This window comes from Quercus robur, chromosome 12 (genome assembly GCF_932294415.1).
Source record: "Quercus robur chromosome 12, dhQueRobu3.1, whole genome shotgun sequence".
NCBI lineage: Eukaryota > Viridiplantae > Streptophyta > Magnoliopsida > Fagales > Fagaceae > Quercus > Quercus robur.
The window spans coordinates 17,787,906-17,810,298 of record NC_065545.1 but is presented as its reverse complement, the minus strand read 5'-3'; the positions used below and the strand labels follow the sequence as shown (position 1 = coordinate 17,810,298).

Genomic DNA, 22,393 nt, shown 5'->3' with positions numbered 1-22,393 from the left:
TCCGATGGGACAAGCACTCAAGTAGTGACTTAGATGATCAACAAGTGTAGGACCAAGATCATTCAAAGGGAATTATATAACATAAGAGACCCTCCATGGAGGAGGGATCAGAAATTTGGAAGAGAAAACATTGTAGCATCTTGTACCATATCTATAACCATTTTCAATCAATATATACTAAAATATACCTCTTTGGATTATGCCGATGACAAATTTACTTAGATAAATCCAGTCCATTTTTGTTTGATTACCTTTTAAATTCCATTCTAACTGTTAAGTCATTTATTAGAACCTAGTTTTTCAACCTACTCTCTACAAATTCATTGTATTGGGCTTATTGGGATTGGATCCAATCATACCTTTGGCCAAGGATCCGAAATGTGTCCTTACAAATATAGTAAAATTTTACTAAACCAATTACAAGCTAGCTTTTTGCTTAAATTATTCATTTTTTTGTCTCAAATTTTAAAAAAGGAAAATGCTAACAAATGCCTTTAGGGAACTGGTTAAGAATCCAATTAAATAAAGTTTTGACATCATTTTGATGAGAAATGAAAAAAAAAATGTCAAAACATTAATTGCTTTTTTTTCTTTTCCCATAAAAGTTTTCTTTAACTGGATTCTTAACCAGTACCTTAAACTCACTCGTTAGCATGACCTTTAAAAAATAAACTAGTTGTTAACTTTTTATTTCATATTATTCAAATAAGCTACCCAAAAAAATCATTTATAAAACTATACTACACTTACTATTGGGCCAAGCCGAGTACTATTAGAATTCGTTTTATACTTCCTCTTGGGCCAAGCCCAGTTCTTTTCAGAATTTGTATTATATAATGAAAAGTTGGCACACTCTAATAGCCAGATCGCATCGTTTCATTGCTTGCCAACCAAAGGTAACCCTAGATTCTTCGATCTTGTTTGTTTTCCCTGGAAAATATATAGAAATTCCGATTCTCTCTTTTTCTTTCCTTAAATCTATTGTTATTGTTGACAATCATAGATCTAGACTGTTCATTTCATTCCATATATTAGGATTTTTTTCAAAATTTTCTATTACTTGGAATTTGAAATCTAAGCATTATTGTGAATTTGGTTTGGTTTTTTTCTTCAGAGATGTATAACGGAATAGGGTTACAGACTCCGAGAGGGTCAGGCACCAATGGGTACATACAGAGCAACAAGTTTTTCATCAGGTCTAAGACTGAGAAGAACAGTGAGAACGGCAAGGGATTCGAGGCGAACCCGGCTTCGGCCGGTCTCACTAGGAAACCCAACAGAGATATTCTCGAGCACGATCGCAAGCGTCAGATTGAGCTCAAGCTCGTCGAACTCGAGGACCAGCTCACCGATGAGGGTTGCACCGATGCTGAGATTACCAAGCGGCTCGACGAGGAACGGAAGATCCTAGAAGCTGCTGCCACAGCCGCCACCTCTGCTTTTTCCCAGGAAGGAGGGAATATCACCAATAATAAGTAATTTCTTGCACTTTCAGAAAGTTGTTGGAAGTTTGATTTTATGTTATTTCCATTTGTATCAATTGTAGTTGTTTGGATTGGGTTTGCTAATATTCTATATGACTAGTGGGTTTTTTTTTTTTTTTTTTCAATTGTTATTAGTACTGGTTTTATTAGTTGACATTGTGGTGTGTGTGTTTATGTCATATTAATGGTAATAAAAGAGAGGTTGCGATGGCAAATGCCTTCCATCAAAAGAGATTTGAGTCTGGGGATCAGACTCTCTAAAAAAAAAGGTTTGGGAAAGGCTGTCTACCATGACCTCTTTCAGACCATGAAAAAATTGAGAGATTTGCGCATTGGGTATGGCCTTTGTATTAATGGTAATAAAAGACTAATTCAATAGGCTTGGTACAATGTTAGTATTAGCACATGTCATTGAGCTCTAGCTTAAATGGTCTCTCATTTCCTTGTAAGATCAAGGTCCTGAGGTTGTGGGTCTAAGACCCAGTTGGGTGCATTTGTAAACTTACTAATTTAATAAAAGGATGCGTCATTGGGGAACAAGCAGTTCTGCCTCTTCTTTTATTTGGTTTTGGAGGTATATGCTTTACTTTGAGCTGGCATATACTTTGGGAATTGCGTTTCTTAGTTCTTATACTTTTTTCTTCCTTTGAAAATTTGTTCCTCATATTTGATGTTTCAATGGGTGACTATCTATTGTTATTTTCATTTGTGAGATCTTCAAATGGGGCAATCTGTTGACTTGTATCTGTACTTCCCACCATTATTTTTAATAGTAGTCTTGTTTATCCATCTTTGGAAGATGGACATTTTTTAATAAGTTTTGTGCTTGCATATTCATCAGATATTCAGATACACAGACCCACCAAGTTGCTGCCAGAAAAGAGAAGCAAATGGAAACTTTAAGATCTGCTTTTGGGATAGCTGCATCTGAACCTAATGAGCAAAGTATTGAAGGCAGTGATGATGTCAGAAATGGCCGGAAGGATGGTCTTGGTGATGATATCAAGCATTATGAGAAACGTGAACATGCTTTTTTGGATAGAGAGTTCAGGGGGAAGAAAAACATGGATGAAGATCAGAAAGTTGAAAAAGATGATAAGAAAAAGGGTCTTAAAGAATCAAGGCACCACAAGAAGGAAGGAAGTAAAAAGAGAAGACATGAAACTGACTCTTCTGATACAGATAGCCATGGGGAGAATTCCAAGGCTCTTCAAAAGAAGCACCGCAGAGGTAATAGGGTCACTGATCGTGAAAGTGATTCTGATATTGATGCTGATAAGAAGCACAAGCCTTCTAAGAAGCATAAGAAAAGCAAAATACGTGACAGCGATGATTCTGATTCTGCTACTGATTCTGACAGCAATGTCAATGTGCGGAAGACTTCAAGGAAGCACAAGAAAAGCAAGGTGCACAACATTGATGATTCTGATTCTGCTACGGATTCTGATATGGATGCTGATAAGAAGCACAAGACATTAAAGCACAAGAACCAAAAACATGATAGTGATGGTTCTGATTCTGCTACCGATGACTCAAGCAATGAGAGTTCCAAAAGGGGGGATAAGTATAGAACATCTAATAGGAGGCATGGCTCCAGTGATGGTTATGGTTCAACTAAGCCTCGTATACAGAATCGGGATCAGCATTTGAGAACAAGTAGAAGACATGATTCAAAGGATGAATCCAATGATACTGATAATGAGATAGAAAAGAAAAGAAGTCAATTGGAGAAACAACGGAATCATCCTAATGGAAGTCATAGGATAGAGAATGAGAAGAATCAAGATAAGCATGTGCGAATGAATAGAAGACATGATTCAGAGGATGAATCCAATGATACTGATAAGGAGATGGAAAAGAAAAGAAGTCGATTGGAGAAACAGCGGAGTCAACCTAGTGGAAGTCATAGGATAGAGAATGAGAAGAATCAAGATAAGCATGTGCGAATGAACAGAAGACATGATTCAGAGGATGAATCCAGTGATACTGATAAGGAGATGGAAAAGAAAAGAAGTCTATTGGAGAGACAGCGGAGTCAACCTAGTCGAAGTCATAGGATAGAGAATGAGAGGAATCAAGATAAGCATGTTCGAATGAACAGAAGACATGATTCAGAGGATGAATCTGATGATACTGATAAGGAGATGGAAAAGAAAAGAAGTCAATTGGAGAAGGAGATGGAAAAGAAAAGAAGTCAATTGGAGAAACAACGGAATCAACCTAGTGGTAGTCATAGGATAGAGAACGAGAAGAATCAAGATAAGCATGTGAGAATGAACAGAAGACATGATTCAGAGGATGAATCCAGTGATACTGATAAGGAGATAGAAAAGAAAAGAAGTCAATTGGAGAAACAGCGGAATCGACATAGTGGAAGTCATAGGATAGAGAACGAGAAAAATAAAGATCAGCATGTGGGTAGAAGACATGATTCAGAGGATGAGTCTGATGATGAAGATTCTGATACCAGTTATGATAGGAGAAAATCTAAGATTACTGCAGGGAGACAAAAAGCAGTGGAAAAAGAGTCAGTTTCTCCAGTTGATGAGATTGATTTTAGACGGTACAAGTCTAGGAGAGATATTGCAGATGAAACAACTTATGAAAGTCATGAAAGAATGAGAGGGAAGGGGAGGCTTAATGTTGGAAATGAAGATGAGCAACCTGAGTCAAAATCAAGAAGTCGCCATTCTGTCAAAGGGGCAGAGCACAGTGGGGAGCAACAAAAGGACTCTAAAATTGAGTATGACTCAAATACTAGAGCATACTTAAATAAGGATGACAAGAAGAGGGAGGATTATTCAAGTTTTAGATCTGGGGGACAGCGTGATAATGAAACTATTGAACGGGGTGGTAGAAGTTATGGTAAGAATGACGAAACAGAACGCATTAGTAGAAAGGATGACCGGAATTATGAGGAAATAGGGGGAGGGAGAAGACAAAGCAGAGTTGAAGAGGAGCAAAGAGGGAGAAAGCATAGAAGAGATGAAGATTATGAATATAGAAGGCATATAAGGGATGATGAAGAGAATCAGCGTGGAAGTAGACGGCAGGTAAGAGGAGATGACGAAGAGCGAGAAAATAGAGGTCATGAGAGGGATAGGCAACTGGATTACTCGAAGAGAGCGAGATATGATGATTCTCGATCAAGCGAGAGAAAAAGGCATGATTACGATAAGCGTGATGATGATAGAGCTAGGCGTTGATACCATTTCTGCTTTCTGTCTTGGACTTGTACTGCAGATGGTGAGTTAATAATCTCCCTTGAAATTGACTCATATTTATTGCTTGTTAGAAGGTATAGGAATTCAGCCATATAGGTATTTTGAAGACCTCATGCTAATGTTGCATATTAGCATACAGTTCTAGTATGAACTATGAAGATGCATGCATTTGTAGGTTATGCCTGCTAGAGTTGAAATCAAGTGCTTATCTTTGTACAGATATGCTAAGGAACAAGTATTCAAAGGCCATTCTTGTTGTTTCCAAAAAGCAACCATTTCTTATTTTATGTTTTTTCTACGCTTCATTCTGGTTTTATACATGAAGTAAGGCTTTTTATTTAGATCTTCCATGCTAGTTGCTCTACAAAACAGAAAAGTTTGTTAGTTGTTCAAACATATTGAAGTTGGGGCCTGAGAATCGCATTCCATTTTTGTATCTCCATTCTGGGCATTCTGGGCATTTCACTTAGCTGGAACAATTTTTTTAAATTTTCTTTATGTTTATACTGAAGTTAATTCGAAACCATCAAATTTGGGGGTGTCATGGATTCTCTCCCTGCATAAATTTTCTTGATACTTTGTTGCGCATCATTTAAGGTTCCGATTCATCAAATAATATCTCAGAAATTTTTGTCTGATTTTATCAAATGCGTTGTTGTTACAGTGCTTATCACATCAAAGTTGGTTAAATGGTCACCGCCAGCAAAAAGCTGAATTCTATTTGCCAAGGCTTATGGAGATGCACGATTTTCTACTCAATGTACTGGAGGATGCATATTTTAGTTTTTGTTTGTTTTTTTCCCTCATGCAATTGAACCAGTTTGTAATGGAGTGTACTTTTTCATTGTAATTGCTGCGTCTGATGTTGCTCTTGATGCGTCTGATGTTGCGCTTGAGAGGAAGAGATGAGATCTTGATATTATGTAATATGTTTCTTTTGGTTTTCAAATTATAGAAGGTTCGTTGAAGCAAATAATTGCATATTAGATGATGCTTGTTCAAGTTATAGCTTGAGGGTCTAGTTATCTTGTCGGATGGCCATTTTCCTTTTTCGCAGTGTTATATTTCAACTGCTTTTTGGTCAGAAGTTTATGGATGTCTGTTAAAAGATTTATCGCATTTTATGATAAATAAATTAGAACTTCATGTAGGAGAGTATGAAGTTTTGTCATATGACAATTTTTTTGAGAGATTCTTTATTCTGGCTTTCACTCAAATAAAGTTTGTATTTATGTTAAAGTATTAGCTCATTACATAAGCCAATAGAACAAATCTATATATTAATTATGTATGGTTTTACTTACCTTTTTCTCAAAAAAAAAAAAAAAAAAAAACGTATAGTTTAACATTCATTATTTATTATATTAAAAGAATATATGTGATTATTTTTATAAATTATATATAAAACAATTTTTATTTGGAATAAATTATTATTATTATTAGCTTGTAATACATGCATATGTGTGGAACACATTTACAAATACGCATAACTAAATGTAGGTTAAAATTTTAACAAGTTTATATATATATATATGTGGTTGGATTCAAGTTACACCTTGTGTAACTCTAAGTAACGTTACACTACCCAATAACTTGTTATAAAATTTATATTTTGAAAATCTCACTGTTGAATTATATATTTTATACGTTCTTAACAATCGATGAAATTTTTAATTTTAATTTGTCCAACCACTAATTATATTATAATAATAATGAATCACTTATGTTGATTTTATTTAAGGATTATTAATTTTGATTTTATGGTTTTCTTACATAATAACTCATTTAGCATAAAAAATTAAGAAAATTTAATTGGACTCCTCGATTTTATAGTGTAGTAAATAATTGCACCAAAATTTTAGATGAGAGTCATGTGACACATGGTATAAAATTAGACTCCAATATGAGATGTAATTAAATTTTCACTTAGCTTTGGCTTTATATATATAATAATAGAATAGTTATCGATTTAGAATATAACATTCTTTCTCGTGCCCAATTGCTTAACTATTTAATTTTTTAGCTCTTTTCACTGATACATAATATATATATATACACACACACACCAACATTATAGTATTTATTCTATAAAATTAAAAAGATTACTAATATGATAAATATATTTATTTTATTATATTAATTATTTTAAGTGGAGTATTAATTAATTAAGTAAGTATAATTAAATTATGATGTCAATTTTCTTTTATACGAGAAACAAAAAGCAAATGATATGAGAAACAATTGATTTGAAAAAAAAATAAATCATCACACAGTTAAGAATGTAACAAAAATAATTGAAAGATATTTGCATTTTTTACTTATCTAAATGATATTTGCATTCTTGAATCATGCCTATTTATCAGTCATTATATCATATAATTTTCAAATTTGTAAACATGTATAATATGATCAAATAACTACACTTTTTGCCTAAAAAATTATTGAACTAATATTTTTAGTACATAGACAATTTGTGGTGGAGATTTGAAATTATTAAAATATTGAAGGAAATTAATATGAACAACTTGGCTAGTCATACAAGTGGTGATATAAGAATGCTTCTAATTAAGAAATGGCAGAAAGATGCTTGGGTAACCAGATTAGGAAAAACATAGATCTCTTTGATGTGCGCTGTAATGTTCTTGCAAAACTAAAAGAAACAATGGATTCTTTTTCAATAATGAGAAAAAATATCACCAAATCTGACGTTTCTCTTATCCAAGCGATAGGTTACCAAAACCTACAAAACTGCAAGCAAAACAATAGAGAAGTAATAAGACATCAATTGATAATTTAAACAACAATTTTGACATGATTCTTCAATCCCAAAACATTTTATAATACTCTCATAATTAAAAGGCTATCTTTAGAAAAAGTTTAATGAAAAAGGGTCACATTTGTTTCTCTTCAAAAACTCATTTTGCTTCAAACCATTTGAACAATGAAAAAAAAGAAGTTAATCTGAAGAATGTTTAGTCCGAACAACATTGGCTTTATCTACGAGTACATGGATGAAGCCGCTGATGATGCTTACACTCCTGAATTTCATGAGAAGCTGAAGTGGGAGAGGTGGACATTTTAATTTTTTTTTTCTTTTTATCCCTGCACCCATCTCTCTCCCATTTTGTAGTTTCTCCCTTCTTGTTAGGGATGTGCAACCAACCTGTCAAAACCGACAAAACCTGTTGGGTTGGGTCGGTTTTTAGGGATTGGTGGGTTAGGTTGGGTTGTGAAAATTTTTTTAATTGTGGGTCGGGTTGGGTTCAGGTCGTAACAATCACAACCCGCCTAACTTGACCAAATCTACCTATATATTTACAAATATATTTTATAATTAATAATTTTTTATTTAATTTTTCCCATTATTCAACTCTTCTTATATAAAACCCAATTATCTCGCAAACCCTAACAATCTTATTTCTCTCTAAGTTGCTTGCCACTCTCACTCTCCCACTTCACTCCTATTTGTTTATAACTAAGTTAGGATACTAGTTCATGTATATTTTGTTTATCAACTCAGTTGGATATATTTTGTTTATAATTGAGTTGGAATACTAGTTTGTGTATATATTTTTTTTTCAATTTAGGTGGTAGGTGGGATATATATTTTTTCTAATCAATTTAATAACAATAGTAATAAAATATAATAAAAACTATCCAACCAATGGGTTCAACCTGACCTAACCCGATCCATGTGGGTTGGGTTGAACCCATGTGATGGGTTGGATTTTTTTAACCCACCATGGTGGGTTGGGTTGAAAAATTCCCTCAACTTGACCCATGCACACTCCTACTTCTAGTGAGTACTATAAATGATATATATGTTTTTTTTTTTAACTTTTAAGTTTTTATGTCATCCTTGAATTAATTATTGAAGACTAATATTGAAATATGCATTTTCTTAAAATTCAACTCACAACTTTAGGTTTGAGTTGGCAAGACATTACTATTTTGAAATTGTGAGTTAGAATCCATAATTTTTTTTTCTCATACTCTATCTTGAGTCTTGACTAAATCAATTAATGTTAAAAATGGGAGGAGAAAAAAGAAGAAGGAATGACATAAATCTTTAGATTTGAATGCAAGGAGAGAAGTGGCATTGACTGTAATGAATTAGAAAAAGCCTTATGAAAAAACAAAAATGAAAAAGCAGTTAGACTTGAAATTATGTATTGAACTCAGAGTTTTAGATGTCATGTCTTGAAGACACAATTTTAGAAGTGACATAAAATTCTAAATAGTTTCAAAATATTGGTATTATCATGGTAAGCATAAATATTGGTCAACCAAAAGCAAAGAAAATTATCTGAAATCCAATATCAGACCATTTGTTGTAAAATTAAAAGAATTATTAAGTATCAGGACAAAGAATTTACTTGTAAAAGTAGATGGAGGACAGACTTCATAAAATATCCAATTGCTGATGAACCCATTTGTCATAATCTTGTAGTAGTTGCTGTATATGTAATGGGAAGAGCCTATCCACCAGAGCTTGCATCATTCTGTACATCACCACACTTTCTATTATTTGGATGTGGAGAAAATAAAGGGTCTAGAGAAACAAAAGTGCAGCTTGTAAAATAGGAAGTGTTCTTATTTGTGGAATTATGGCATGAAAATAAGGATGTTCCAAGATACTCAAGAAGCCAAAACTAGATAACTTTAGAAACAGATTGATAATCTATGAGAATATTGTAGTGTTTAGATGGGTTTTTAGTCTCTAGGATCAGGATAGGAGCAGAGTGCATTTTCCACAAGCAAAAATTAGTCTTCTCGTGGATTATGTGAATATCGAGATACCCTTACAAAGTACTTGGAAAGTGACTTGGTTGTTCTCAAATTCTACCTTTCTATACCTTTTTAATGATAACAAATAAAAACACTGATCAAAGCACTTCAATTGTTTTGATAGTAACTAACATATTCATTATATTATCAAAGATACAGCTAATGAGTGATGAAATTGTGTTGCCCAAAATCTGTATGCTAGGCTATCAAGCTCATAAATTACAAGAATAACCATATACTTCATGAAATAATGATTTAAGACTAGTAGATTTCAAGAGGATAAACTGTAATTAAAAATGGTTACGGAATAACTTACAAATTTCCAGGACGCTCAACAGATGATACAGGCAACATAGTAAATGGGCGTGTGTAAATCTGCAAGCAACAGATAGTATTGTTCATATACTAGTGAGACTATATCCCCAACTCAATACTCAGTATGACATAGATTTGAAAAGATGCATAGGCCATATAATTTCATCAATCAGAAAATGAACATGAAATGAATGAAAGGACCAAGTTATTCTGCATAAGGAGGAGAAAAGGTGATCTGTTAATATTTTGCTATATTACATCTGGGAGGACTGATTGACGAGCTAGAACTATCTCATCAACCAAGCTAAATAACACGGATAAAGTAAACCTAAAATTTATTTGTTAACAAGATAAGATACGATCCAACAGTGCTTCAAAAATTGGTCTCATGTGAATTAATTGTTCCTCATGCAACATGTGGGAACCCCTGGCCTTCCCCCACAACAACAACAAAAAAACTCTTTTAACATGTTTCTCTTTTTTGAGGGAAAAAATAAGTCTGCATATGCCACAATCTAAAAAGTTATCACAGTTTCTGAGGGGAATAATTACAACCTCAAGAGTGAGATTCAACTTCACCTCAACCTCCAAAAATGATTCAAAATCATTCGTCTCCCATGTCATGTGATTTAGCATCGAAGCTGCAAGTCCAAAACAATATTTTAAAGAAATCTAATGATATTGATTCAAAATCATTTGCATCATATCAAATGAATATAACACCCCATATATTGTATAAATTTTTTTGTACAAAAGATTCTTTTAGGTCCTATGGACAATGGCTCTCCATAGTCCATGAGCATGTTACAGAAGTCTTAAAATATTGAGGTTTAATTTGAGGAGAGAAACAAACAAATGGAAGAATAGAAAAGGTTAGTCCTCTGCAGTAAACTTATATTTTTTATTCCCATAAACGACTACTTTTTTCTCTAGTAGGCTAACTCCAGTAGATCTAAATGTACCTGAAAAATGGTTGTTTTGTCGTTCCACGATCTCTGAACCCTCAAACTGCATATCATATTGGGAAAACTTCAGCAAACCTTTTGTTAATGTTTAAAAATATCATTGAGAAAAGGGAGCAAGCCAAGTACTTGGGCAGTTTACAAGAGATACCCCATAGAAAAACCAATTCAGCATCTTATTTTTTAAGACCAAGACACACCATGCCAAATAATTAATTATGAAGGTTCAAAGCAGTAAAATCGAAGTTCAAATGTGACTGGGCAAAGGAGGCTTCTCAATATCTGAGCGTGGAGTTCTTGTTGTTTTTCTTTTTCTAGTGTAAATTTATTGCATATCTCCAAGCCATCCCAGTATTCTTCTTCCTCACATGTAAGGCACTTACTTCCTGTTCAAGTAAGCTCACTAGGCATTTATAACATTTTAAAAATTGATTTTTTTTTTACATCCACCAGTCTGAACCTGAAATATATATAAATGAATTGTAAGTCATATATCAGTACTAAATGTTATTATGGCAAAGGTGGTGATGGTGACATGCTGGTAGTGTTAAAGGACTAAAGGGTTAATGCCTTGATGGTGTTGTTGGAGGTAGCATGCCTGTGGTGTGGTTGGCAGAGGAGGTAACAACATGGATCTTGTGTTCGTAAATTGAAGTAAAAGTTTTCTTTTGCCTTTTTTTTGTTGGAAGTATAAAACTTTCGTCTCTTTTAATGAAAATAATATGAGTAGTGTTTATTACACACAAACTATTTTACAAAATTTTACACATATCCCCAAAAACAATTGAAATCATGACTTCAGTTGTACTTGGAGGAGTGTGTAAAATAGTTTGTGTGTAAACAAGTTTAACCCAAATAACAAACCCTGTCCCTTCTATTTGGAAATGGTACCAAACCAACGTATTTTTTCACTTTTAAGAAACCAGGAGAGAATGATGCAACAGCCAGAGCCCTTAACCCCAACCCCTTGGAATTTCTTTTGCACTATCTCACCTAGAAGAGAAACTCACCTTGCAAGAAAGCATCTCAACTGTACAATCTTCATTTGTTGGGGTCACTCGTAAGTCCAGCACAGGGGCCGCTTCAAAATTTAGAAGTTGAACTTTTGGAAGAAAGCACCTACACAATCAGTTGAGGATAATCCTATTTGAAACTTGATTTCCAAAAATGTATGAGTAACAATTTTTCTCTATAGAGTTTATAATTGTGAAGGCACATGAGAAAGTGAGTTGTCCATGATTTTGGATGAGACTACAACTGAACTAATTGTCTGGTTCATTTACATTGAAATATAGAAATCTTATTTAGTTTAAAGAAAGAACCAGAATTTCTTAAATATCATTGTGTCAACTCATCCTTGATGTCTATAAGAAGGGCCAAGAACATCTTATAATAAACTTGAATAGGTTAATTAACCACTGTTCATACACACCACCAAAGCTGCACTAAGAAGATGGGAGTTGTCCAATCTTCAGAACACAAAAAATGTAAGCATTGAAAGGCAAAGCTCAGAAATTGAATTGCACCATAGAAAGGGGCACTCTAGAAGAATAGGATCTTCCAGAAAAGAAAAAATTATTGTTTTCTAGCTATATTACATCTTTGAAAGCTTGAGGTTAAAAACCAGCATTGCAGTTCATATGTGATAATGTGTAAGATAGGAATTTCCACTATACTAGAGATATGATTTCTAGTCAAAGATATATATGCAAACAAAGTAATAAGTAATAACTATTGAATTCTTCTATATTAATAACCCTAATTAAAATATTTTTGATTTTTATGGTCAATGCTTGTGGATCTTTAAATTTCTTTTAAGTTCCTGCTTCATTGAAAAAATAACTTAAACTAAGAGAAAACACAAAGGATTGTCATAAAATTCTGAGACCATAACAAAGAGAGTGTGTATCATAAAATTTCATAATGATAGTTTCACTTTCAACGAGAGGACCATAAAAGACTAAAAAATAAGATCTTTTACTAGAATCCCCAATTCTTATTAGGATCCCACTTTGTTTTCTACTAAGGCCAAGTCCAGCAACAAGAGGACCATAAAAGATTAAAAAATAAGATCTTTTAATAGAATCATTCAAGGGTCACCCTCAAAATCCTTCTGATCTTTCATACTTTTAACATAGAAATTGTCCACGCACATTTCTCACCTATATCATGTTCAAGAACATTAAACAACAGCAACCACTAAGCCTTAGTCCCAAAATTTTGAGATTAGTTATGGATCCTCAACTAACTAGTCAGGGTAGGCCATATGTATTTTTTCTTTCCATTCTATTCTATTCTATATGAAGTCACACTCTCTATCACTTCCTAAACTGACAGGTATCTTTTTATAACACTGCAGAGAATTTAATCCTTTAGGCACCCTAGACCAGATTTGATGGCACAAAGCTACACAAATTACCCTCCAAAATGGTGCATTCATCTTACTTTTTCCGAAACTATGTATGCTTCACGATGTGGAACAATTGGTCCCCATGAAGTCTTATAAAAATAATCATAGCATTCGTTTGCATTCAGTTTCTCTTTCTTCCCTGAAACTTTTTTGGTAATTTCAGTTTCTCTCAAGAAACAATAATAGTACACAAGCAGTTCCGTATATCATGAAAATTATTCGTTAGTTGTTATGGCAAAACACAATTACAAATCAAAATAAGATTAGCAAAGCTAAAGAAAATTAAATCGAATGGTAAAATGAAAAGACCTGTAAGTGTTAGTGTCAAGAGCTTGAAAACTTTGCAAGGAACTTGTATTGAGCATTGCTTGAATTCCAGAAGGGTGGCATAGAAATTCACTAATATGAAATGTCTTGCCCCCACAGCAATCATCATCATAATTTGGAAGCTTAATTCTTTCTTTCCTTGTGGCTGATAAATTTGCTTTCTTTACATTTGACTCAGATGGAGTTGATATGTTTAGCTTGATTACTTTAGTTTTCTTCCTGAAATAAACTCAAAACTTTAAGATAATGAGTACAAATATAAGTAAAGAAAGATTATGCAAATTTAGCAAAGATGGCAAAATAGCAAGTTATCCAATATTTTAAGAAAAACATAAATATATTACATCGATTAATATTACTATAATTAGCAGTAGTAAAAACCTGGTATTGGGTTTTAGTATTGGAGAAGATAGAAATGAGGCACAGCCTTGTCCACGTCCATGCCATTTAATAGTTAACATCACTGTTATATTGCTGCAAAGTGAAATACAAGACTTTGAAAAAAGACAAGTAGAGCCAGAGGAGAATTCAGACTAAAATGAAAGAGTCATTTCTTCAAAGTTACTAACAAAGATAAGAGCAACACAGTTGCAGCATGTTCATTAGCCGGTTTAAATTTATTGTATTTTTTATTTTGCTGAGAAATTGGAAAGGGAAGGAGCTCTTTGGAGGTTGAAATTGAATGCTTAAAGGTTGAAGAAGATAGACAGAGCGAGAGGTATGGTGGGTAACGACAGCTTTGTTTGTATCTTCAGTACCACACTGACACTATCACTATATTGATCTATCATTGTTTTTTTTAATTCAGCACCGGCGAACAGCACGTTATGAGGCCACTGGTTTTACACGTGTCTACACTGAGAGTTCCGTTGTAAAGTGATCACATCATTTTACATGAACAAATTTTGTGCATAAAATATATAAATAAATATGAGTAGCAATAAGTGGGTTCTTTGTGTTTGGGCAGGATAGATATTCGGATATTATTCAGAGCAAATTTTTTCTCCATACCAAATTTAGAAGAATATTCTATTCACCACATGACGATATTCATAAATTAAAATTTATTATTTCATTATATATCTTGTGACTAAAAATATTGTTGTTGGAGGCTCTTGTAAGAGACTAAATGCTATTGGGATGCATAATTTGCCAAAATTAAAGAAGAATTAGAGAGCAATGTACATAGAACTGTAGAAGTGAGCAAGGTTTGAATTGAGTGACCAATCTTAAATGTGTTAGTGATATACATTGTGAATTATATTATGTGAGCGTTTGGATTGCAAGGAAACTGACGTTTTTTTGCGTTTACGTTTTGCTATGTTGGAACCCAATTTGTGTTTCTATTTTTTTTTTTTTTTGGCTGCCATTGTTTTTGACTTTTCAACCGATTTTTACTGTACACTTTTCATCCACTCATGCGCTGTTCACAGCAAAATAAGGGGCGGAATGCACACCAGTGGGTCCTATTTACTGTTCACGGACCCACAAATATCACTTTTCAGCAACTTTTTTATTAAAAATGGGTCCCACAACACTATTCACACATTTAAAAATTATTTTGCTACAGTGTTTTCAGTTTTTAATTTCAGCAACTTTCAGTTTCAGTAACAATAAACTCAATCCAAACGGACCCTATGAGACAATTCTCAACTTGATTTTGATATTCTCAGCTGCAGTTGATGTACTTGAGATTATTGAAGAAGATGACATCTTCGACCAAAAAGTTGAAACTCAATCTATTATGAGGTTAATTCTATCTTTTGAATTTGTCTTTGATTTGCACTTGATAAAAAATATTTTGAGGATCACAAATGAGTTGTCAATAGCTTTGCAAAATATATATATAGTTATACATATCAAGATATAGTAAATGTTATTACACTTGTCGAAGTATTTAAGCAACGATTGCATGATGAATGAGAATCTTTATTGACTGAAGTGTCTTCATTTTGTACTAAATATGAAATTCCTAAACATGGATTTGAAAGATTTACGGAAGTACTTTTTTTATTATTAAAAATTGACAAGGAAGGTAATACTTTTATCTTTTATGTTGAGGTCTATGATTTCTTAAACATTTTAAAATGTATTTGTCTCATTTCCCTTCTTACAATTCATTACAAAGCACTACATAACAAAGGATACCCAGCATTGGAATCGAAAAAATGGGTAGGAAATAGGGTTTAGTTTGAATTTAGCTTTACTAACAAACTTTGTAAATTAGTCATGACTATCAATAGCATTTGATGAACCCAATGAGTTATTGATTAATTTCTTACAAATTTTTTAAAGATGCTCAAATTTTTTAAAAATGCATTGAGCATCGCACAAGATATTGGCTAGTTTTTTCCAAAAGGGTGTACAATGCTTTTTCTATTTTCATTTTAATATTTAACACAGATTCTGGCTCCAGTAAAAGCATTAACAGTCCAATTCCCATAATATCATTTTTGTTGATCTCGATCATCGAATCAATAATGGGGTAGTACAGGAATTCAAAAAACCAGCACTTACCTATTACTTCAGAACTTTAAATTAAATAATGATGAATCAACAATGGGGTAGAACATCACAGATACAGATTTATAAAATGTTCAACAACAAAAAATGCGCTTGGGGAATCCGGAGTTCCAACCAAAATTATTCTCTTTCAACCTTCTGAATCACCCTGAGCTTAGCACTTCTACACCGGCGGTTCAATCTCTCTTCCTCCTCCGATGGTGTTATTGGTCTCTTTGTGAGGATTGCTCCTCTATAACCCTGTATCATTTGTTTAATCCACGGTTCATTTTCACCATTGTCATTTCTGATCTTTCTCAATTCACTTCTCTGTCTCCCTTCTTCATCCCCATCATCCTCATTGCTGTTAATGATGTCAAGAAATGTTTGTTTTACAATTCTGTCCTCCAAACTGTGGAAAGAGATGACAGCAAGCCTACCACCAGGTGCGAGGCAATCAAAACAAGAATAGAGCGAATCCTCCAGTGTCTTAAGTTCGTCGTTAACAGCTATCCTCAGAGCTTGAAACACCCTGGTTGCCGTCTTTATCCAACCTTGCCTCCCTCCTGTAGCAATCAAATTAAAATATTGACTTAAATGCTTTTCCCATTGTTAGTGGGGAGAGTTTTTGAATCCCCTAGTTATGGATAGAGATATGAGGCAAGGTGCATAGTAGGCACATTACTTGTTTGGAGTGTTTCAAGTAAAGGTACCATATATTTAGAAGGGATATAGAAGGCAAAGTCAAAAGAAAACCACTATGGAAGAAGGGTAAGAAAACTACCTCTAGTCCCAGGAGTTGCATTCCGAATAAGATCTGCTACTTCGCCAGTCGTATGCAACCCACCATGTAATCGGGCTTTGACAATTTTATTCTGAAGAGAGCGCCAGTTGCTTTCCTCCCCATATTCCCGCAATATCCGTCCCACTTCAGTATCTGGCCAAGAATTTAAAATGTCTTCTGCTCTCAGACTTGCCTGTCATAGGCCTGTTCCAATCAGTTAATTAAACACAAATTTAAAATTATTATTTAGTGAGCAAACATAGGAAACAAATAGACCAATTCACTCATTCCCCCAACAAGCAATGATATCAAATTACACCAAGACAATGCCTAGGGTGGAAATAAAAACATGTATATTGAAAAGGAAAGCAGAAACTGTTCATGGGAATTCTAGTATGGAAAACAGTGGTACAGAACTCTACACATCTAAGCATTTTTAAGGGGGGAAAAAGGTAAAAAAGATCAGAATTTTTTTTTCTAAACCTATAATTGAGGTGTCTGCATGCAGTATGTGGAACCAAATTGTAGGCTTAGCATAATGCTTTCTGGTGCCATGTAATCCAAGAATTGTATTAGTTTGTTAATGGATTTATGTATCTGTTTCTTGTGTCAATACTCCTACTTTTCTCACCAGACATCATCATTAGTCACATGGTTCACTATAACATAATAAAACCTTGAAGCTCCCCAACTCTTCCCCTTTCATTGTCCTATCTTCTTGGCATCAGCTTCCCAACTTTCTCCTTTGCATTTCAGATGTTAAGTGGCTTCATGCACCCTGATCCTTTGATCCTCAAAAAGCGCTTTCTTCTCTCTTTTATCTTATCAATATATATCAAAAAGCTGAAGTGGAGTATTTATTGTTGCTACACTCCTATTAAGCCATATCATCTACCTATTTCTCATTTTTCTCCACTTCTTCCAATCATAATTTCCCTTTTACTTTTTCATCTCTCCACTACTCTCAACCTTTATGTCACTCTTCATTATCCCTTCCTCTTCCTTTTATTTTGGCTTTTCTTATCCTCATTCTATTACTATAAATATGCCAATCTCTCCCATTCTATACATATTTTCTCACATGAAAAAGGTAAATACTCTCTCTCTCTCATATTTTATTTTTGTGTGAATTTTTTATTTTTTGCATCTCTACTTTAGATTGATGAATTTATGTGGTGCTGCTGCTGCTGCTACTACTACTACTGTTTGGAAAGCAAAATAACTTACTATCTAACTACTACTACTACTACTCACAAATGAGGCTATGTGAAAAGCAAAATAACTTACTATCTAACTACTAGATCTTAGCTAGAAAGTTATATCCTTTTTCACCATTTGTGATTTAATTCGTTAACAAATCCCACTTATATAAATAATAATAACCAAATTTCACTCTTACATATCAGACAATGAATATAACTAAAATATCTTCTCTGCATTAAAATCAGCACTTTAGGCCTAAAGACTAAAGAGACCTCAAGGGCATTGAAAGGATGACAATTATTTACAAGTTTTTGGAAAGCTTAAACCCACTACTTACACTTTAGATTTCATTTCTTAAAATCTATTATTTCCATGTTATCTTTATCCTCTTTTTCAACCTGTAACACTACTTAAATCTAAGGCCAATGAGCTGTTGCTCAACGAGCACCTTCTCCCCTTGCAAGTGCTAAGTGGAAAGTGAGGTCCTTGGTTCAAGACCTACTGGGTGCGCGTGTAACTTACCCAAAAAAAAAAAAAAGCCTTAAATGTAAGTGCTGTCTACATTTTTCTTTTAATGAAGAGCTGCCAAAATGCCAAGTAATGAAAAATCCACTTGTACTTGATACAAATAAAGTTGAAATATTGCTGAAACTAATCATAGTTCTACCTTTAGTCTGAAGGAATAATTTCAATTTGATGATTTCATCAAAAAAATAAATAAATAAATAAAGAGTAAATTCAACTATTGGTATTTTCTTGTTTTCATTAATGCATTTAATTGTTTTGATTGTACATCACTAAACTTCTTTGAGGCCTATCAGCTGAATATAACAAAGTGAAAAAATAAAAATAAAAAATCTGTGGAGAGCCTTATTGTTACCTGAGGATCCATTCGCATATCAAGAGGTCCATTACCAAGTACACTGAACCCTCTTTCAGGATCGTTCACCTGTCCGAAAGAGAAGGCATTCAAAACGGAATAATATTATGTAATATGTAATACAGAGGAATTAGACTTCCCCCCAAGCAAAGATCAAAGTACAAAACTGCCAATCTTAATTGTAGAAAACTGGCACTAATTAACAATGATGAAATAAAAAGAAAAGCAACCTGTTGCTGCTTTAAAAAAAAAAAAAAAAAAAAAAAAAAAAAAAAGGAACCGTTACAATACATTAATCTATCACCCCAGTTTTCCCAAACCTCAAAGATATATGAAAATTTTACATTAGATAAAGATGAGAGAAAAAATAAAATCCAATGTGATACATGAAGCTTCTCACAGACACACACACACACGCGTGCGCACACCAAGTCATCTATAGTTAAGAACCAACAAATGCAATTAACACAAACCTGCATGGATGACATTCCCAAGTCCATTAAGATGCCATCAACTCCAGTGTCTAACAGTTTCTTATCAACCACGCTAAGCACAGATTTGATATGCCTAAAATTCTTCAAAATGGTATGTGTTTTCAGGTCAGAAGTTGGATGACAAGAATCACCATTCAAGATGGCATCAATTTGAGCTTTAGCCTTCTCATAAGCCACAGGATCAACATCCATGCCAAAATAGAGTTTCAATTCTGGATGGGCTTGAATTATCTGTTGTTTCCAATAAGTAATAATAGATTAGAATCACAAGAATTAGGAAGGAGCAACTCAGAGTCAAAATTGGAAGATACATACAAATTATGAGATAAGAAAAAAAACTCTCAAAAAATTTACAGTGGCAAGACCAAGACCAAGCACAATAACTAAACAGTAAAGACATATTCCAGTTAATACGAAACAACTTCATCACAAAGGGGGAAGAAAAGAAGACAGGAAGTGTGGACTATATTAGATTATAGCGCTGTCCAATGCACGATCAAATCTCAAAAGATAAATTCAAAACCTAATCTTTGCATGCTAAAAGCCTAACTTGACTAGGAAAAGGAAAAAAAATGGAGCTCCACATAGGAGGGAAAAGTTCACAAATAGCTTACAGCTCACTTTTATGCCTTTTCTTCTCAACGTAATAAATAAATAAATGCACACATAAGTTTCAAGGAAAACGAGATATTTTCATTAGAAGTTTGTACTAGCAATAATCCAAAGATTCTGGTAACACTCAAGGCCATGGTCTTCTCACAGAGAAAATAAAACAGCCCAAAACCAGCTGAAAACCTGAAACCATGATGTTTATGAACTTTTGGTTCTGCAGTTATGGCTAAAATGTTCAAGACAAGTTATGTAGAGTCACCAACAAAAACAACATCCACTTCCAAATCGTGGGGTCGGCTTCTTATAGATCCTCAACAGATTAGTCAAGGTCGGGTATGAATTTACAAGTGTCACCAAAATTAGAAAAATGCCACTTTCTATTATGCTCTACTAACATTTCCATAGTTTTAAATTACCACAATTCTCTCTCTCTCTCTCTCCACAGGAAATCCAACCCCAAGTGAAAATTAGCTAATAATAGCATAAAGATGAAACTAGGAAAAAAAAAGATAAAAGAGAGATTTGAAGTAGCAGTATTTTTCAACTCTGTATCTTGTCTCAATTATCTAATCAATGCATATGAAAGTATTATATATGAAACAATAGGAAGGGAAGGTAAAGACTAACAGCAGAGGAGTGACCGGCGGCGCCGACGGTACAATCAACGAAAGAGCGGAGGGGTTTGGAGGAGAAGACGTCGACTACTTCGCCAAGCATCACAGGTATATGCGGCGCGGCGGCGCCACCGTCACCGACGTAGCTTTGGATTGCGTGTTCATCCAAAGCTTTGTCAGAGCGAGTCCTCCTCTTCTCCTTCACCGCCACTGAATTCTTCGCTGCTGCAGTTACCACTACTTTCGCTTTCTGCTTATTTTTGTTACTCTTCGAAGCACGAGTAGTAATGTTACGACTGCAAGTGAAAGTGAAACTGAGACTAGTTCTTGTGGTGGCGGTGGTGAGGTAGCGAAGACGGAACGACGATGAAAGTGAGGAGAGAAAGAAGAGCTTTGTGGTTGACGATTTCGCCATTTATTGTTTGTGTGTTGTAAATCTCTAGCTACAATTAGTGTTCGAGTACTACTAGTACTATATATGTAGTGCTCTAATAATAAAAATGAGAATTTTGATTGTTTTCCATTGGCAAACTAAACCCTAATTTAAGGATTTTACTTCGGTGGTGTTGGCCTTGGGATGGCCAAAATTGAGATGGCCAAAATTGGGGATTAATCTTATTTGCCAAACAATATAATTAGTAGACACTGTTTTGAAAGTACATTTCATACTAACATCTCGAGTCTAAAAGACTTGATTTATGGCCTATAAATCAAGTCTCAAAGACTCGATTTTCATATTCTGATCAGATCTGAGCTGGCGCTTTTCCACGTGGCGTCCACCTGGAAATCGAGTCTTAGTGACTCGATTTATATTTACAGTGAAAAGATTTTTAAGTGTCTGGACTACAAAACACAGATTAGCCACCATCAACCATCACCAAATACAAGCACAGACTAGCCATTATCAATCCACAAATTCGAGCATTAATCCAACAATTCAGCACAAATCTAACCAAATCCACCCCCAACAACCACCTAAAATCCAAATTAAAAAAATAAAAACCCCAAAACCCACGACCCGTTTGGCTTGTTGATCAGGGTTCTCTGTAAGAAAATCCAAAAACCCATGACCCTAAAAGTTGGTATTTTAAAGGGTGGCAGGATCTGTTAGGAGTTTGGGTGACTATGGGTTAACCGGATTGGTGGTTTGGAGTTTGGGTGGTTGTGGGTTGGCTGGATCAGGTGGCTGTGGGTTGATGCTTGGGTCGCGCGACGTGGGTCTAGCGTGGTGGTAAAAGTTGATATTTTAAAGGGTGGCAGGATCGATTAGGAGTTTAGGTGACTGTGGATTGATCGAATTAGTGGTTTGGAGTTTGTGTGGCTATGGGTTGGCTGTGGGTTGATGCCTGGGTTGCACGGCGTGGGTTTGGCGCGGTGGTGGAGTGGTTTGGCTGGATCGGGCGGCTGCGAGTTCTTTGGCTTTTAGTCAGGTCTGCGTGGTGGTGTGGGGGTTTGCTGTGGTCTGATGAGAAGGTGGGGTGGGGTGGGGGGAATGGTTTGTACATGAGAGAGCTGAACATGTGAGTAAGGAGTTGGCTTATAAATCGAGTATTAGAGACTCGATTTCCAAGTGGACGCCACGTGGAAAAAAAATGTCATATCAGACGTGATTAGAACACTGAAACCAAGTCTTTGAAACTCGATTTATAAGCCCTAAATCGAGTCTTTTAAACTCGAGATGTTAGTAAAAAATATAGTTTTGTAACAATGCCTACTAATTATATTGTTTGGTAAACAGGGTTAATTCCCAATTTTGGCCCCTTGGGATTTATTGTTTCGCCCTTTCAATTTTGG

General features: G+C 34.5%; 3 protein-coding genes across 5 annotated transcripts; 1 reads left to right on the top strand and 2 right to left on the bottom strand.

The window, feature by feature from the left end:
- The first annotated feature begins 842 nt into the window (after window positions 1-842).
- On the top strand, window positions 843-5,716 carry LOC126710380 (uncharacterized). Of its 2 annotated transcripts, XM_050410803.1 has the most exons (5): window positions 843-896; window positions 1,115-1,475; window positions 2,326-3,230; window positions 3,378-4,730; window positions 5,373-5,716. In XM_050410803.1, exons 2-4 carry the CDS (start codon window positions 1,117-1,119, stop codon window positions 4,688-4,690), a joined length of 2,577 nt encoding a protein of 858 aa, XP_050266760.1. In that variant the 5' UTR covers window positions 843-896; window positions 1,115-1,116; the 3' UTR covers window positions 4,691-4,730; window positions 5,373-5,716. The 2 variants fall into 2 exon arrangements, with proteins under 2 accessions (XP_050266760.1, XP_050266758.1); XM_050410801.1 differs by having other exon boundaries at window positions 2,326-4,730.
- Window positions 5,717-7,198: 1,482 nt separating this feature from the next.
- Window positions 7,199-14,276, bottom strand: LOC126709592 (uncharacterized). Of its 2 annotated transcripts, XM_050409888.1 has the most exons (9): window positions 14,080-14,275; window positions 13,892-13,984; window positions 13,493-13,729; window positions 11,784-11,892; window positions 10,774-10,819; window positions 10,367-10,452; window positions 9,813-9,871; window positions 9,085-9,210; window positions 7,199-7,456 (listed from the first exon to the last, which is right to left on the bottom strand). In XM_050409888.1, the coding sequence occupies exons 2-8, from the start codon at window positions 13,969-13,971 to the stop codon at window positions 9,111-9,113; spliced, it is 717 nt and encodes a 238-aa protein (XP_050265845.1). In that variant the 5' UTR covers window positions 13,972-13,984; window positions 14,080-14,275; the 3' UTR covers window positions 7,199-7,456; window positions 9,085-9,110. The 2 variants fall into 2 exon arrangements, with proteins under 2 accessions (XP_050265845.1, XP_050265846.1); XM_050409889.1 differs by having other exon boundaries at window positions 10,391-10,452; window positions 13,892-14,276.
- Window positions 14,277-16,007: 1,731 nt separating this feature from the next.
- LOC126709355 (uncharacterized) lies at window positions 16,008-21,161 on the bottom strand. The gene is made up of 5 exons (XM_050409567.1): window positions 20,613-21,161; window positions 19,353-19,604; window positions 18,880-18,948; window positions 16,797-16,989; window positions 16,008-16,578 (listed from the first exon to the last, which is right to left on the bottom strand). Exons 1-5 carry the CDS (start codon window positions 21,012-21,014, stop codon window positions 16,154-16,156), a joined length of 1,341 nt encoding a protein of 446 aa, XP_050265524.1. The 5' UTR covers window positions 21,015-21,161; the 3' UTR covers window positions 16,008-16,153.
- Between the last annotated feature and the right edge of the window lie 1,232 nt (window positions 21,162-22,393).